At 59.6% G+C, this 16,629-nt stretch overlaps 1 protein-coding gene across 1 annotated transcript; it reads left to right on the forward strand.

Moving 5' to 3' along the window:
- Positions 1-48: 48 nt before the first annotated feature.
- Positions 49-16,483, forward strand: SART1 (spliceosome associated factor 1, recruiter of U4/U6.U5 tri-snRNP; the record flags this gene model as incomplete). The annotated part of the gene is made up of 13 exons (XM_084540639.1): positions 49-182; positions 1,797-1,902; positions 2,686-2,763; positions 3,849-3,948; positions 5,601-5,740; positions 7,029-7,232; positions 9,822-9,940; positions 10,055-10,233; positions 10,823-10,953; positions 11,680-11,877; positions 13,367-13,477; positions 15,452-15,539; positions 16,393-16,483. Coding segments are annotated over 13 exons (1,679 nt in total), but the record flags the coding sequence as incomplete, so codon positions are not given.
- Between the last annotated feature and the right edge of the window lie 146 nt (positions 16,484-16,629).

The following is a 16,629-nucleotide window of genomic DNA, read 5'->3' on the forward strand; positions in this document are numbered from 1 at the left end:
GGACCCCTAAACATTTTGGGGACCCCCCCCCACGTTTTGGGGGCCCCCCCCCCAGAGGCCGGGACCCAGGAGCAGCCGGTGGTGGCCGAGGCGCTGAACCCCCTGGTGCTGCGGCAGCGCCAGGAGATCCGCGAGCGCCTGGCGGCCGCCAAGGAAAAAAGGCTGCACAACCAGAGGCTGGGGTGAGGGGGGGGCAAAAAAAGGGTTTGGGGGGGTTTGGGGGGGCTGGAGGGGGAGTTGGGGGGAATTTGGGGGGATTTGGGGGGGGCTGGAAGGGGATTTGGGGGGGGTTTGGGGGGATTTGGGGGGGATTTTGGGGGGCTGGAGGGGGGATTTGGGGGGATTTTGGGGGCTGGAAGAGGATTTGGGGGGAGCTGGGGGGATTTGGGGGGAGCTGGGGGGATTTGGGGGGGCTGGGGGGGTTTGGGAGGAATTGGGGGGGATTTGGGGGGGCTGGGGGGGTTTGGGGGGTATTTGGGGGACTGGAGGGGGGATTTGGAGAGGAATTGGGGGATTTGGGAAGGATTTGGGGGGCTGGAGGGGGGATTTGGGGGGTTGGGAGGGGGCTGGAGGGGATTTGGGGGGTAAATGGGGGGCTGGAGGGGGATTTGGGGGATTTGGGGGGAATTGGGGGGGCTGGAGGGGGATTTGGGGGGATTTGGGGGGAATTGGGGGGCTGGACGGGGATGCAGGGCTGGTGGGTGCCAAGGAAAAAAGGCTGCACAAGCAGAGGCTGGGGTGAGGGGGGGGCAAAAAAGGGGGTGGGGGGGGAATTAAAGGGGTTTGGGGGGGCTGGGGGGGGATTTGGGGGGAGTTGGTGGGGGAGTTGGGGGGGAATTGGGGGGCTAGGAAGGAGTTTGGGGGGGATTTGGGAGGAGCTGGGGGGATGTGGGGGGGATTTTGGGGGCTGGAGGGGGATTTGGGGGGGCTGGGGGGGGTTTGGGAGGAATTGGGGGGGATTTGGGGGGCTGGAAGGGGATTTGGAGAGGAATTGGGGGGATTTGGGAAGGATTTGGGAGGCTGGAGGGGGGATTTGGGGGGGATTTTGGGGAGCTGGAGGGGGATTTGGGGGGAGCTGGGGGGAGTTGGGGGGCTGGAGGGGGGATTTGGGGGGAGTTGGGGGGCTGGGGGGGGATTTGGGGGGATTTGGAGAGAAATTGGGGGGATTTGGGAAGGATTTGGGGGGCTGGAGGGGGATTTGGGGGTGGGGAGGGGGCTGGAGGGGATTTGGGGAGTAAATGGGGGGCTGGAGGGGGAGTTGGGGGGATTTGGGGGGGATTTAGGGGGCCAGAGGGGGGATTTGGGGGGAATTGGGGGGGCTGGAGGGGGGAATTGGGGGAGATTTGGGGGGCTGGAGGGGGGATTTGGGGGGGATTGGGGGCCTGGAGGGAGGATTTGGGGAGGTATTGGGTGGGATTTTGGGGGGGATAGGAAGGAATTTGGGGGGTTTTGGGGGGAGTTGGGGGGCTGGAGGGGGGATTTGGGGGGGTGGGGAGGGGGCTGGAGGGGATTTGGGGGGTAAATTGGGGGCTGGAGGGGGTTTTGGGGAGGGATTTGGGGGGCTGGAAGAGGATTTTGGGGGCTGGAGGGGGGATTTGGGGGGGATTTTGGGGGCTGGAGGGGGTTTTGGGGGGATTTGGGGGGGATTTGGGGGAGTGGGGAGGGGCTGGAGGGGGGATTTGGGGGGCTGGGGGGCAATTGTGGGTCAGAATTGAGGGGCGCTGGATGGCTCGGACGCTTTTTGCCCAAACCGGGTGTTTTTTTGCCCAAACCGGGCGTTTTTTGCCCCAAAACAGCAAGGTGAAGCCGCTGGGCGAGGCCGAGCCCTGGCTGGACGACGCGGCCGCCTGGATCGAGCGCAGCCGGCAGCTGCAGCGCGAGAGGGAGCTGGCAGAGAAGAGGGTGAGTTTTGGGGAGAAAAAGCCGGGTTTTGGGCAAAACCGACGGGTTTGGGTTAGCGGAGAGGGTTTGGGGTGAAATCGGTGGGTTTTGGGTAAAACTGAGGGGTTTTGGGGTGAGTGCTGGGTATTGGGGTGAGATGGAGGGGTTTTGGGGAGGAATTGTCAGGTTTGGGGGGAAACTGCAGGGTTTTGGGCAAAACTGATGGGTTTGGGGTAAACTGAGGGGATTTGGGGTGAAACCACTGGGTTTTGGGTAAGACCAGTGAGTTTAGTGTTAGTGCTAGGTTTTGGGGAGAGAATGACTAGGTTTGGGGTGAAAAAGCTGGGTTTTGGGTAAAGCCAACAGGTTTGGGTTAAGAGAGGGGATTTGGGGTGAATTCTCTGGGTTTTGGGCAAAACTGAGGGGTTTGGGGTGAAACTGCTGGCTTTTGGGCAAAAGTTAGGGGTTTTGGGGTGAGATGGATGGGTTTTGGGGAGAAATCGCCAGGTTTGGGGTGAAACTGCGGGATTTTGGGCAAAACTGACAGGAGGGGGCATGGGGTTTTGGGGTGAAACTGCGGGATTTTGGGCAAAACTGACAGGAGGCTGGGTGAGGGCTTTGGGGTAAAAAAAGCTGGGTTTGGGAAAAAATCAACAAGAGGGCGTGTGAGGGGTATGGGGGTGAGATGGGTGGATTTTGGGGTGAAACCGCAGGGTTTTGGGCAAAACCGTGGGGTTTCGGGGTGAAGCTGCCGGGTTTTGGTGGCGGGGGCGGCGGATTTGGGGTGAAAACGGGCGTTTTTAGGCCAAGCTGCTGGAGGAGATGGAGGAGGAGTTCGGCGTCGGCGCCCTGGTGGAGGAGGAGTTCACGCGGCGCCGCAGGGTGGGGACACCGGGGGGGGTTTGGGGACACCCCTGGGGTTTGGGGACACCGGGGGGGGGGGTTGGGGACACCGGGGGGGGGTTTGGGGACACCCCTGGGATTTGGGGACACGGGGGGGGGGTTTGGGGACACCCCACGGGACCCCATGGGGATTGGGGACACCTTTAGGGACAGGGGATGCTCTTGGGGACACCCCCATGGGACACTTTTGGGGACAGGGGACACCCCATGGGGACACCTTTAGGGATTGGGGACACGCTTGGGGTTTGGGGACACCTCTGGGACACCTTTGGGGACACTCTAGGGGACACCCTTGGGGTTTGGGGTCACCCCCGGGACACCTTTAGGGTTTGGGGACACCCCATGGGATGCCTTTGGGGATTGGGGACACTTTTGGGGACAGGGGACACCGTTGGGGACACCCCTGGGGTTTGGGGACACCCATGGGGACAGGGGACGCCCTTGGGGACACACCTGGGGACACCTTTAGGGTTTGGGGACATCATTGGGGGCATGCCATGGGACACCTTTGGGGATGGGACACCCCTGGGGTATGGGGACACGCATGGGGACAGGGGACACCATTGGGGACACCCCGTAGGACCCCCATGGTCCAGCTTTGGGGACTGGGGACACCCCTGGGACACCTTTGGGGACAGGGGACACCACTGGGGACACGGGATGTGTTTGGGGACACCCCATGGGACACCTTTAGGGTTTGGGGACGCCCCTTGGGACACCCATGGGGACAGGGGACACCACATGTGACACCCTTGGGGACATCTTTGGGGATTGGGGACACCCCTGGGGACAGGGGACACCCCATGGGACACCCCTGGGGACAGAGGACACCCTTGGGGACACCTTTGGGGTTTGGGTCACCCTTGGGGACAACCTTGGGGACACCTTTAGGGTTTGGGGACACCTTTAGGGTTTGGGGACACCTTGGGGACAGGGCACGGTTGGGGACCACGCAGTGGGGTCGATGGGTTATTGGGGACACTTTGGGGACACCATTGGGACCGGTGTCCCCCCCCTTGGTGACATGTCCCCCCCTTGGTGACACGTCCCCCCCGTGTCCCCAGGAGCTGTACAGCGCCCGGGACCTGCAGGGGCTGGCGGTGGAGCACGACCCCGGTGCCATCCGTGAGGGACAGACGCTGGTGCTCACCCTCAAGGACAAAGGTGACACCGGGGTCCCTGGGGGGACCCCAATTTTGTCACCGTCCCCTCATTTGGGGTTCCCTTGTCACCGTTTTGTCACCGTCCCCTCATTTCAGGTCCCCCCCAGCCGCCATTTTGTGTCTCTTCCCCTATGGCCGCCATGTTGGGGTGCCTCAGCCGCCATTTTGTGACTGTCCCCTTCCTTGGGGACCCAAATTTTGTCACTGTCCCCTTTTTTGGGTTCTCCCTGCCCACCATTTTGTCACTGTCCCCACATTTGAGGTCCCCTTGTCACCGTTTTGTCACCTTCCCCTCATTTGGGGTCCCCCAGCTGCCATTTTGTGTCCCTTCCCCTATGGCCGCCATGTTGGGGTGCCTCAGCCGCCATTTTGTGACTGTCCCCTTCCTTGGGGACCCAAATTTTGTCACTGTCCCCTTTTTTGGGTTCTCCCTGCCCACCATTTTGTCACTGTCCCCTCATTTGAGGTCCCCTTGTCACCATTTTGTCACTGTGCCCTCGTTTAGGGTCCCTCAGCCACCATTTTGTGTCTCTTCCCCTATGGCCGCCATGTTGGGGTGCCTCAGCTGCCATTTTGTAACCGTCCCCTTCCTTGGGGGACCCCAATTTTTGTCACTGTCCCCCCAACCACCATTTTGTGTCCCCGTCCCCTCACGGCCACCACACTGGGACACCCCTCAGGACATTTTATGATCCCTTTTCCCCCATGCCCACCATATTGGGACCCCAACCACCATTTTGTGACCCCCTCCTCACCATCACCCCCATTTTGGGGCACCCCAGCCGCCATTTTCTGCCTCCTTCCTCACCATCACCTCCATTTTGGGACCCCCCAACCACCATTTTGTGCCCCCTTCTCTTTGTGCCCACCATGTTGGGACCCCAACCACCATTTTGTGCCCCCTTCTCCTCATGGCCACCATGTTGGGGTGTCTTGACCACCATTTTGTGCCCTCTTCTCCCCCATGCCCACCATATTGGGACCCCAAACACCATTTTGTGACCCCCTCCTCACCATCACCCCCATTTTGGGGCACCCCAACCGCCATTTTGTGCCCCCTTCTCTTCATGCCCACCACGTTGGGACCCCAACCACCATTTTGTGCCCCCTTCTCCTCATGGCCACCATGTTGGGGTGCCTGGACCACCATTTTGTGACCCCTTCCCCTCATGGCCACCATGTTGGGACCCCAACCACGATTTTGTGACCCCTTCCCCACCATCACCCCCATTTGGGGGCACCCCAACCACCATTTTGTGCCCCCTTCTCCTTATGGCCACCATGTTGGGACCCCAACCGCCATTTTGTGACCCCTTCTCTTCATGCCCACCACGTTGGGACCCCAACCGCCATTTTGTGACCCCCTCCTCACCATGGTCACCATGTTAGGATGCCCCAACCTCCATTTTGTGCCCCCTTCCCCCCCATCACCCCCATTTTGGGACCCCCAACCACCATTTTGTGCCCCCTTCTCTTCACGCCCACCATATTGGGACCCCAACCGCCATTTTGTGCCCCCTTCCCCACCATTTTGGGATACTCCTTACCGCCACTTTTTGCGCACCCATACCACATCCTCCCCCCCTGTCCCCTGACCCCCCCCATCCGTGTCCCCGTCCCCTGACCCCCCCCTGTCCCCGTCCCCGTCCCCAGGGGTGCTGGAGGAGGCGGAGGACGTCCTGGTGGACGTGGGGCTGGTGGACGCCGAGAAGGCGGCCGAGAACGTGGAGCGGCGCCGCGCCAAGCCGGACTACGTCCCCTACGAGGACGAGGACCCCGCCAACGCGCTGCAGGTGCGGCCGGGCCCCCACCCCATAACCCCCATCCCTATAAACCCCCCGACCCCATAACCCCCATCCCTATAAACCCCCCGACCCCATAACCCTCATCCCTATAAACCCCCCGACCCCATAACCCCCATCCCTATAAACCCCCCGACCCCATAACCCCCATCCCTATAAACCCCATCCCTATAACCCCGCCGTCCCTATAAGTCTCCCATCCTTATAGCCCCCCATCCCCATAACCCCTGTCCCTATATCCCCCCAACCCTATAACCCCCTGACCCCATAACCACCCCATCCCCATAAACCCCTGACCCTATAACCACCCCATCCCTATAAGCCCCTGAGCCTATAATCCCCATCCCTATAAGCCCCCCCAACCCTATAACCCCCATTCCTATAATCCCCTCAACCCCATAACCCCCATCCCTATAACGCTCCGACCCCATAACCCCTATCCCTATATCACCCCCCAACCCTATAACTCCCCCATCATAATCCCCATCCCTATAACTCCTGTCCCTATAACCCCCCTGACCCCATAATCCCCATTCCTTTAACTCCCTGACCCCATAACCCCCCCATAACCCCCCTGACCCCTTAACTCCCTGACCCTATAACTGCCCTGACCCCATAACCCCCATCCCCATAAAACCCTAAGCCCCAAACCTATAACTCCTGACCCCATAGCCCTGACCCCATAACCCCCATCCCTTATAACCCCTGTCCCTATAACCCCCTTGATCCTATAACCCCCCTGACCCCATAACCCCCATTCCTTTAACTCCCTGACCCTATAACCCTCCCTGACCCCATAATCCCCATCCCTTATAACTCCTGACCCCATAACCCCCCTGACCCCATAACCCCCCTGACCCCATAACCCCCCTGACCCCCTAACCCCTGACCCCCTAACCCCTGACCCCATAACCCCCCTGACCCCATAACCCCTGACCCCATAACCCCTGACCCCATAACCTCCCTGACCCCATAACCCCTGACCCTATAACCCCATCATCCCTATAACCTCCCTGACCCTATAACCCCCCTGACCCCATAACCCCCGACCCTATAACCTCCCTGACCCCATAACCCCTGACCCTATAACCTCCCTGACCCCATAACCCCTGACCCTATAACCTTCCTGACCCTATAACCTCCCTGACCCCATAACCCCTGTCCCTATAACCCCCCTGACCCCATAACCCCTGACCCTATAACCTCCCTGACCCCATAACCCCTGTCCCTAAAACCTCCCTGACCCTATAACCCCCCTGACCCCATAACCCCCCCGCAGGGCCCCAAGGAGCGCGTGGTGCTCCCCAAATACGAGGAGGTTCTGGGCCCCGCGCCGCGCCCCAGCTTCCGCCTGGGGGCCATGGGGACGGCGCCGGGGGGCGACAAGGACGGGGGGGCCGCCCCCCGCCCCCCCGGCCCCGAACCCCAGAGCCTGGAGCTGCCCCCCCTGCGCCTGGCGCCCGAGTACCTGACCCCACAGGAGGTGGGTTTGGGGTGGGTTTTGGGGGGGTTTGGGGTCGGTTTTGGGGTGGGTTTGGGGGGGTTTGGGGTCGGTTTGGGGGGGTTTGGGGGCGGGTTGGGGGGGATTTGGGGTCGGTTTGGGGTGGGGTTGGGGGGATTTGGGGTCGGTTTGGGGGGGTTTGGGGTCAGTTGGGGTGGGTTTGGAGTCGATTTTGGGTCAGTTTGGGGGATTTGGGGTTAGTTGGGGTGGGTTTGGGGGAGTTAGGGTCAGTATGGGGGGGTTTGGGGTCAGCTTGGGGTCAGTTTGGGGGGGTTTGGGGTCAGTTGGGGTGGGTTTGGGGTCAGTTTGGGGGGTTTGGGATCGGTTTGGGGGATTTGGGGTCAGTTGGGGTGGGTTTGGTTCCTTTAGGGTTGTTTTGGGTGGATTTGGGGCAGTTTTGGGTAATTTTAGGCAGCTTTGGGGTAGTTTTGGGTGGATTTGCGGCAGTTTGGGGTAATTTTGGGTGGATTTGGTGCATTTTTGGGTGGATTTGGGGCAGCTTGGGGTAATTTTAGGCAGCTTTGGGGCAGTTTTGGGTGGATTTGGGGCATTTTTGGGTGGCTTTGGGGCAGTTTAGGGTAATTTTAGGCAGTTTTGGGCGGATTTGGGGCAGTTTTGGGCGGATTTGGGGCAGTTTTGGGCGGATTTGGGGCAGTTTTGGGCGGATTTGGGGCAGTTTTGGGCGGATTTGGGGCAGTTTTGGGCGGATTTGGGGCAGTTTTGGGTGGATTTGGGGCATTTTGGTGTAATCTTAGGCGGATTTGGGGCAGTTTGGGGTAATTTTCCCCTCAGACCACTTTGGGGGCTCTTTTTGGGTCCGATGAACTTCTATCTTGTTGAGAACCCCTATTTTTGGGTGGAAAACACCCAAATTTGTCCCCCCGGCAGTGCGAGGGCTTCCGCCGGCCGCGGCGCCGGGTGCGCCGGCAGTTTGGGGTAACTTTAGGCAGCTTTGGGGCAGTTTTGGGTGGATTTGGGGCAGTTTGGGGTAATTTTAGGCAGCTTTGGGGCAGTTTGGGGTAATTGTAGGCAGCTTTGGGGCAGTTTGGGGTAATTGTAGGCAGCTTTGGGGCAGTTTTGGGTGGATTTGGTGCAGTTTGGGGTAATTGTAGGCAGCTTTGGGGCAGTTTTGTGTGGATTTGAGGCAGTTTTGGGTGGATTTGGGGCAGTTTGGGGGTAATTTTAGGCAGCTTTGGGGCAGTTTGGGGCGGATTTGGGGCAGTTTGGAGCGGATTTGGGGCAGTTTGGAGCGGATTTGGGGCAGTTTGGAGCAGATTTGGGGGAGTTTGGGGTAATTTTAGGCAGTTTTGGGGCAGTTTGGGGTGTGATTGGGGTAGTTTGGGGAAATTTTAGGCAGCTTTGGGGTGGATTTGGGGCGGATTTGGTGCAGTTTGGGGTAACTTTCCCCTCAGGCTCCTCCGGGGAGCTCTTTTTGGGTCCGATTAACTTCTATCTTGTTGAGAACCCCTATTTTTGGGTGGAAAACACCCAAATTTGTCCTCCCCCCGGCAGTGCGAGGGCTTCCGCCGGCCGCGGCGCCGGGTGCGCCGGCAGTTTGGGGTAACTTTAGGCAGCTTTGGGGCAGTTTTGGGTGGATTTGAGGCAGTTTTGGGTGGATTTGGGGCAGTTTGGGGTAATTGTAGGCAGCTTTGGGGCAGTTTTGGGTGGATTTGGGGCAGTTTGGGGTAATTTTAGGCAGCTTTGGGGCAGATTTGGGTGGATTTGGTGCCTTTTTGGGTGGCTTTGGGGCAGTTTGGGGTTATTTTAGGCAGCTTTGGGGCAGTTTGGGGCAGTTTTGGGCGGATTTGGGGCAGTTTTGGGCGGATTTGGGGCAGTTTTGGGCGGATTTGGGGCAGTTTTGGGCGGATTTGGGGCAGTTTTGGGCGGATTTGGGGCAGTTTTGGGCGGATTTGGGGCAGTTTTGGGCGGATTTGGGGCAGTTTGGGGTAATTTTCCCCTCAGACCACTTTGGGGGCTCTTTTTGGGTCCGATGAACTTCTATCTTGTTGAGAACCCCTATTTTTGGGTGGAAAACACCCAAATTTGTCCTCCCCCCGGCAGTGCGAGGGCTTCCGCCGGCCGCGGCGCCGGGTGCGCCGGCAGTTTGGGGCAACTTTAGGCAGCTTTGGGGCAGTTTTGGGTGGATTTGGGGCAGTTTGGGGTAACTTTAGGCAGCTTTGGGGCAGTTTTGTGTGGATTTGAGGCAGTTTTGGGTGGATTTGGGGCAGTTTGGGGGTAATTTTAGGCAGCTTTGGGGCAGTTTGGGGCGGATTTGGGGCAGTTTGGAGCGGATTTGAGGCAGTTTGGAGCGGATTTGGGGCAGTTTGGAGGAGATTTGGGGCAGTTTGGGGTAATTTTAGGCAGTTTTGGGGCAGTTTGGGGTGTGATTGGGGTAGTTTGGGGAAATTTTAGGCAGCTTTGGGGTGGATTTGGGGCGGATTTGGTGCAGTTTGGGGTAACTTTCCCCTCAGGCTCCTCCGGGGAGCTCTTTTTGGGTCCGATGAACTTCTATCTTGTTGAGAACCCCTATTTTTGGGTGGAAAACACCCAAATTTGTCCCCCCCCCGGCAGTGCGAGGGCTTCCGCCGGCCGCGGCGCCGGGTGCGCCGGCTGCGTCGCCGCGAGCGGCTGCGGGCAGACGACCTCCTCCCCCTGGCCCCCGGCGACACCCAGGGCGATTTCGGCTCCAGGTGGGTGCTGGGGGGGCACCCATGGGTGCTACGGCGTGGGGGGCACCCTCCCGCTGCCCCTTTTTCCCTTTATAACCTCAATAATTCGTGCCCCCCACCACCACGCGCCCCCAGATCGCGGGGTCGGGGCCGTCGGGTGCAGGAGGAGGAGGAGAAGGGGGAGGCGGAGGGGGGGGGCGCAGATGGAGCCCCCCCCCCGTCCGAGGACCCCCCCGGGACCGGGGTGGCCCCCCCCGGGTCCCCCCTGCCCTCCGATGACACCCGGGTGGAGAGCATGGACATCAGCAGTGATGGTGAGTGGGGGGGGGGGATTTGGGGGGATTTTGGGGGGGGCTTGGGGTAAATAATGAGGGCTGGGGGCAGTTGGGGGGGGCTTTTGAGGGTAATTAGGGTTAGGGGGGGATTTGGGGGATTTTGGGGGGGGCTTGGGGTAAATAATGAGGGCTGGGGGCAGATGGGGGGGGCTTTTGGGGTAATTAGGGTTGGGGGGGGATTTGGGGGGGGTTTTAGGGGGGCTTGGGGTAAATAATGAGGGCTGGGGGCAGATGGGGGGGGGTTGGGGTAATTAGGGCTGGGGGCTTTTGGGGTAATTAGGGTTGGGGCCAGATGGAGGGGGCTTTTGGGGGCAAATAATTAGGATTTGGGGCAAACAGAAGGGGCTTGGGGGGGGCACACAGAGCTCCTGGATATTTGGGAACACCACTGGGGGGGGGGAGATGACACGGGGGGGGGGGGCACCCCAGACCCCCCCCTAACCCATCCCTCCTCCTCCACATCTCCCCCTCCCCCTCCCCTAAATTCCCTAATTTTTCTATTTTTCCTTTTTTTTTAAATTTTTTTTCCTTTTTTTCCCTTTTTTTCTCCCCCCCCCCCCCCCCACAGAGGACGCGGCCCCCCCGGGCTCCCCCCCCCGGCTGGAGGAGGACGAGGCCGAGCAGGAGCTGCAGCAGCAACTGGAGCGCGGCCGCCGCCTGCGCCAGCTCCAGCAGCTCCGCGAGGCCTCCGGAGACCCCGTGAGTGCCCCCCAGGGGGGGTCCACCGTTTAATTACCCCCCCCCCGACCCCAAATCCCCCCCTAGGGCCACCCAAAACCCACCAAATCCCGCCCAGAGACCACAAATCGCCATAATTTCCCGCAAATGGGACCCGAAATCCCTCCCAGGGACCCCAAATCCCTCCCAGGGACCCCAAATCGCCGTAATTTCCCCCAAATGGGACCCGAAATCCCTCCCAGAGACCCCAAATCGCCCTAATTTCCCCCAAATGGGACCCCAAATCCCTCCCAGAAACCACAAATCGCCATAATTTCCCCCAAATGGGACCTGAAATCCCTCCCAGAGACCCCAAATTGCCCTAATTTCCCCCAAATAGGACCCAAAATCCCTCCCAGGGACCCCAAATCCCCCAGTGGGGACCTGAAATCCCTCCCAGAGACCCCAAATCCCCCCAGTTTCCCCCAGTGGGGACCCCAAATCCCCCCACAAGACCTCTCAAAACCCCCCCAGCTACCCAATAGGGCCCCCAAATCCCTCCCAGACACCCCAAATCGCCCTAATTTCCCCCAAATGGGACCCCAAATCCCCCAGTGGGGACCCCAAATCCTTCCCAGAGACCCCAAATCCACCCAATTTCCCCCAATGGGGACCCCAAACCCTCCCCCAAGGACCCCAAATTCCCCGGGGACCCCAAATCCCTCCAATTGGGACCTTTAAAAATCTCTCATTTCCTCCCCAAAAAAGGTGCTGGAGCTGGTGCAGCGGCGAGGAGGGGGGGGGACGACGACGGCGGTGGCGGCGGCGGCAGCGGGGGGGGGGCCCGGGCAGGACCCCCGGAGCGGGGCCATCGTCTTCAACGCCACCTCCGAGTTCTGCAGGACCCTGGGGGAGATCCCCACCTACGGGCTGGCGGGGAACCGCGAGGAGCAGGAGGAGCTGATGGTGAGGGGGGGGGATAAATGGGGCTGGGGGGGGGGAAAATAGGGGCTGGGGGTAGTTATATGGGGTCTGGGGGGGGATAAATGGGGGCTGGGGGCAGTTATATGGGGGCTGGGGGCTCTTAAATGGGAGTAGGGGGCACTTATATGGGGCTGGGGGGGGATAAATGGGGGCTGGGGGCAGTTATATAGGGGCTGGGGGGGGATAAATGGGGTGGGGGGTGCTTAAATGGGGCTGGGGGCAGTTATATAGGGGCTGGGGGGGGATAAATGGGGGCTGGGAGCACATAAACAGGGTCTGGGGGGGATAAATGGGGCTGGGGGCAGTTATATGGGGTCTCTGGGGGGATAAATGGGGGCTGGGGGCAGTTATATGGGGTCTGGGGGCACTTATATGGGGCTGGGGGGGGTAAATGGGGGCTGGGGGCAGTTATATAGGGGCTAGGGGGGAATAAATGGGGTGGGGGGTGCTTAAATGGGGCTGGGGGCAGTTATATAGGGGCTGGGGGGGGATAAATGAGGGCTGGGGGCAGTTATATAGGGGCTGGGGGGGGATAAATGGGGGCTGGGGGCAGTTATATAGGGGCTGGGGGGGATAAAGGGGGTCTGGGGGCTCTTAAATGGGAGTAGGGGGCACTTATATGGGGCTGGGGGGGGTAAATGGGGGCTGGGGGCAGTTATATAGGGGCTAGGGGGGAATAAATGGGGTGGGGGGGTGCTTAAATGGGGCTGGGGGCAGTTATATGGGGTCTCTGGGGGGATAAATGGGGGCTGGGAGCACATAAACAGGGGCTGGGGGGGATAAATGGGGGCTGGGGGGGATAAATGGGGCTGGGGGCGGTTATATGGGGTCTCTGGGGGGATAAATGGGGGCTGGGGGCAGTTAAATGGGGGCTGGGGGCACTTATATGGGGGTCGGGGGCACTTATATGGGGGCCAGGGGCTCTTAAATGGGAGTAGGGGGCACTTATATGGGGCTGGGGGGGGATAAATGGGGGCTGGGGGGAATAAATGGGGGCTGGGGGCAGTTATATGGGGTCTCTAGGGGGATAAATGGGGGCTGGGGGGGGATAAATGGGGCATGGGGGCAGTTATATGGGGGCTGGGGGCTCTTAAATGGGAGTAGGGGGCACTTGTATGGGGCTGGGGGCACTTAAATGGGGGCTGGGGGCACTTAAATGGGGGCTGGGGGCAGTTAAATGGGGGTGGGGGGCAGTTAAATGGGGACTGGGGGTACCTAAATGGGGGCTGGGGGCAAAAGGGAAGGGGTTTGGGGCAAATGGAGCGGGTTTTGGGGCAAATAAATCAGGACTGGGGGCGGGTGGAGGGGGTTTGGGGGCCAACAGGGGAGGTTTGGGGGCAAAAGGAGGGGGGTGGGGGCAAATAAGGAGGGCTGGGGGTGGTTGGAGGGGGGTTTGGGGTAAAAGGGAGGGGGTTTGGGGCCGGGGGGGGGGGTCCCGATGCCCCTCACCCCCCGCCCGCCCCCCCCCCAGGACTTTGAGCGCGACGAGCGCCCGGCGCCCCCCGGGGCCCCCGACTCGGAGGGGGAGGAGAACGTGGGCTGGAGCTGCGTCAACCTGGCCGAGGAGCGGCAGCACCAGGACGTGAGGCACCAAAACACCCCAAAATCACCCAAAACCAACCCGAAATCACCCCAAAACACCTCGAAACCACACTGAAACACCCCAAAATCACCCAAAACCACTCCAAAACACCCCAAAATCACCCTGAAACACCCCAAAATCACCCTGAAACACCCTGAAACACCCCCCAAAAAAACAAAAACACCCCAAAATCACCCAAAACCACCCCGAAACCACTCCAAAACACAGTAAAATCACCCCGAAACACCCCAAAATCACCCCGAAACACCCCCCAAAAAAACAAAAATACCCCAAAACACCCCAAAATCACCCCCAAGAAACCCAAAACCACCCCGAAACACACCCAAAATACACAAAACCACTCCAAAATCACCCTGCAACACCTCAAAACCCCTCCAAAACACACTAAAATCACCCCAAAATCACCCCGAAACACCCCCCAAAAAAACAAAAATACCCCAAAAAACCCCAAAATCACCCCCAAGAAACCCAAAACCACCCCAAAACACACCCAAAATACACAAAACCACTCCAAAATCACCCTGCAACACCTCAAAAGCCCTCCAAAACACACTAAAATCACCTCAAAGCACCCAAAAATCACCCCGAAACACCCCAAAATCATCCCGAAACACCCCAAATTCACACTGAAACACCCCAAAACACCCCCAAAGAAAAACAAAAACACCCCAAAACACCCCAAAATCACTCCGGAACACCCCAAAAACACCCCGAAACACCCCAAAATCACCCCCAAGAAACCCAAAACCACCCCGAAACACACCCAAAATACACAAAACCACTCCAAAATCACCCTGCAACACCTCAAAACCCCTCCAAAGCACCCCATAATCACCCCGAAACACCCCAAAATCACCCGAAAGCACCCCAAAACACCCCCCAAGAAAACAAAAACACCCTGAAACACCCCAAAATCACCCTGATACACCCCAAAACACCCCAAAATCACCCTGAAACACCCCCAAAAAAAAACAAATCACCCTGCAACACCCCAAAACCACTCCAAAACACACTAAAATCACCCCAAAGCACCCTGAAACCACCCCAAAATCACCCCAAAGCACCCCAAGATCACTCCCAAACACCCCCAAAAACCCAAAACCACCCCAAAATCACCCTGCAACACCTCAAAACCATTCCAAAACACACTAAAATCACCCCAAAGCACCCTAAAACTGCCCCAAAATCACCCCAGAACGCCCCAAAAACACCCTGAAATACCCTGAAACACCCCAAAATCACCCAAAACCACCCTGAAACACCCCAAAACCACTCCAAAACACGCTAAAATCACCCCAAAATACCCTAAAACTACCCTGAAACACCCCAAAATCACCCAAAAGCACCCTGAAACACCCCCAAAAAAACCAAAACCACCCCAAAACACCCCAAAATCACCCTTCAACACCCCAAAACCACTCCAAAACACACTAAAATCACCCCAAATCACCCTAAAACCACCCCAAAAATGGGGGAACCCCAAAAACGAGGGAACCCCAAAACACCCCCAAAACTGGGGTCACCCCAAAACCGGGGGGGAACCCTGAAACACCCCTAAACCACCCCAAAAATGGGGGCACCCCAAAACCACCCCAAAAACAGGGGAACCCAAAAACCACCCCCAAAAATAGGGGAACCCCAAAACCACCCCCCAAAACGTTGGGGCACCCCAAAACCACCCCAAAAATGTGGAGGAGAACCCCAAAACACCCCAAAACAGGGGAACTCCCCCCAAAAACACCCCAAAAATGGGGGAACCCCCAAAACCAGGGGGGCACCCCAAAACGGGGCCGGCACCCCACAAAAAAAGGCCCCCAAACGGGGGCTTTTGGGGGCGCAGCCGGCAGCTTTGGGGGGGCTCTGGGGGTCTGGGGCGGTGCGGGGGGGTCCCTAAAACGCCGGGGGGTCGGTCCCATGCGGCGTTTTGCCCAATTTCGCCGTTTTTCGCCCCAGTTTTCGGCGTCGTCCACCACCATCCTGGACGAGGAGCCCATCGTCAACCGGGGGCTGGCCGCCGCGCTGCTGCTCTGCCAGAATAAGGGTGGGGGGTTTTGGGGGGTTTTGGGGGATTTTGGGGGTTTTGGGGTCCTTGGGGGGGATTTGGGGTCCTTGGGGGAGGGTTTGGGGTCCCCATTGGGGGAAATTAGGGGGTTTTGGGGGCCCTAGGGGAGGATTTGGGGGCCCTATTGGGGGGGTTTGGGGGTTTTTGGGGGGCCCTAGGGGGGGATTTGGGGTCCCCGGGGGTTTGGGGTCCTGGTAGGGGGCATTTGGGGTCCCCATTGGGGGAAATTGGGGGGGTTTGGGGGTTTTTGGGGGGCCTTGGGGGGGATTTGGGGTCCCTGGGGGGATTTGGGGGTTCTTGGGGGAGGGTTTGGGGTCCTCATTGGGGGAAATTAGGGGGATTTGGGGGCCCTATTAGGGGGATTTGGGGGGTTTTGGGGGGCCTTGGGGGGGGATTTTGGGTCCCTGGGGGATTTGGGGTCCTTTGGGGAGGGTTTGGGGTCCCTTCTGGGGGAAATTAGGGGGATTTGGGGGGTTTTGGGGGGTCCCTGGGGGGATTTGGGGTCCTTGGGGGAGGGTTTGGGGTCCCAATTAGGGGGATTTGGGGGGTTTGGGGTCCCTGGGAGGGATTTGGGGTCTCTATTGGGGGGATTTGGGGGGTTTTGGGGGGTCCCTGGGGGGATTTGGGGTCCCTATTGGGGGAAATTGGGGGGATTTAGGGTCTGGGGGGGGTATTTATGGTCCAATTGGGGCAATTTGGGGGGTTTTGGGGTCCCGGGAAGGCATTTGGGGTCCCAATTGGGGCGATTTGGGGTGATTTGGGGTCGGGGGGGTGCGTTTGGGGGTTTTGGGGTCTCGGTGCCCCCCCCCTTGACCCCGTTGCCCCCCCCCAGGGCTGCTGGAGACCACGGTGCAGAAGGTGGCGCGGGTCAAGGCCCCCAACAAGTCCCTGCCCTCGGCCGTCTACTGCATCGAGGACAAGATGTGCGCCCCCCCCGACCCCCCCGCGACCCCCCCGGACCCCCCCAAATCCCCCCGGACCCCCCCAATCCCCCCCACCCCCCCCAGGACCCCCCCTACCCCCCATGTCCTCCTCTGCCCCCCCCACATCCCCCTGTGCCCCCCCATGT

Source organism: Aythya ferina (genome assembly GCF_964211825.1).
Source record: "Aythya ferina genome assembly, contig: HAP1_SCAFFOLD_1355, whole genome shotgun sequence".
Lineage (NCBI taxonomy): Eukaryota > Metazoa > Chordata > Aves > Anseriformes > Anatidae > Aythya > Aythya ferina.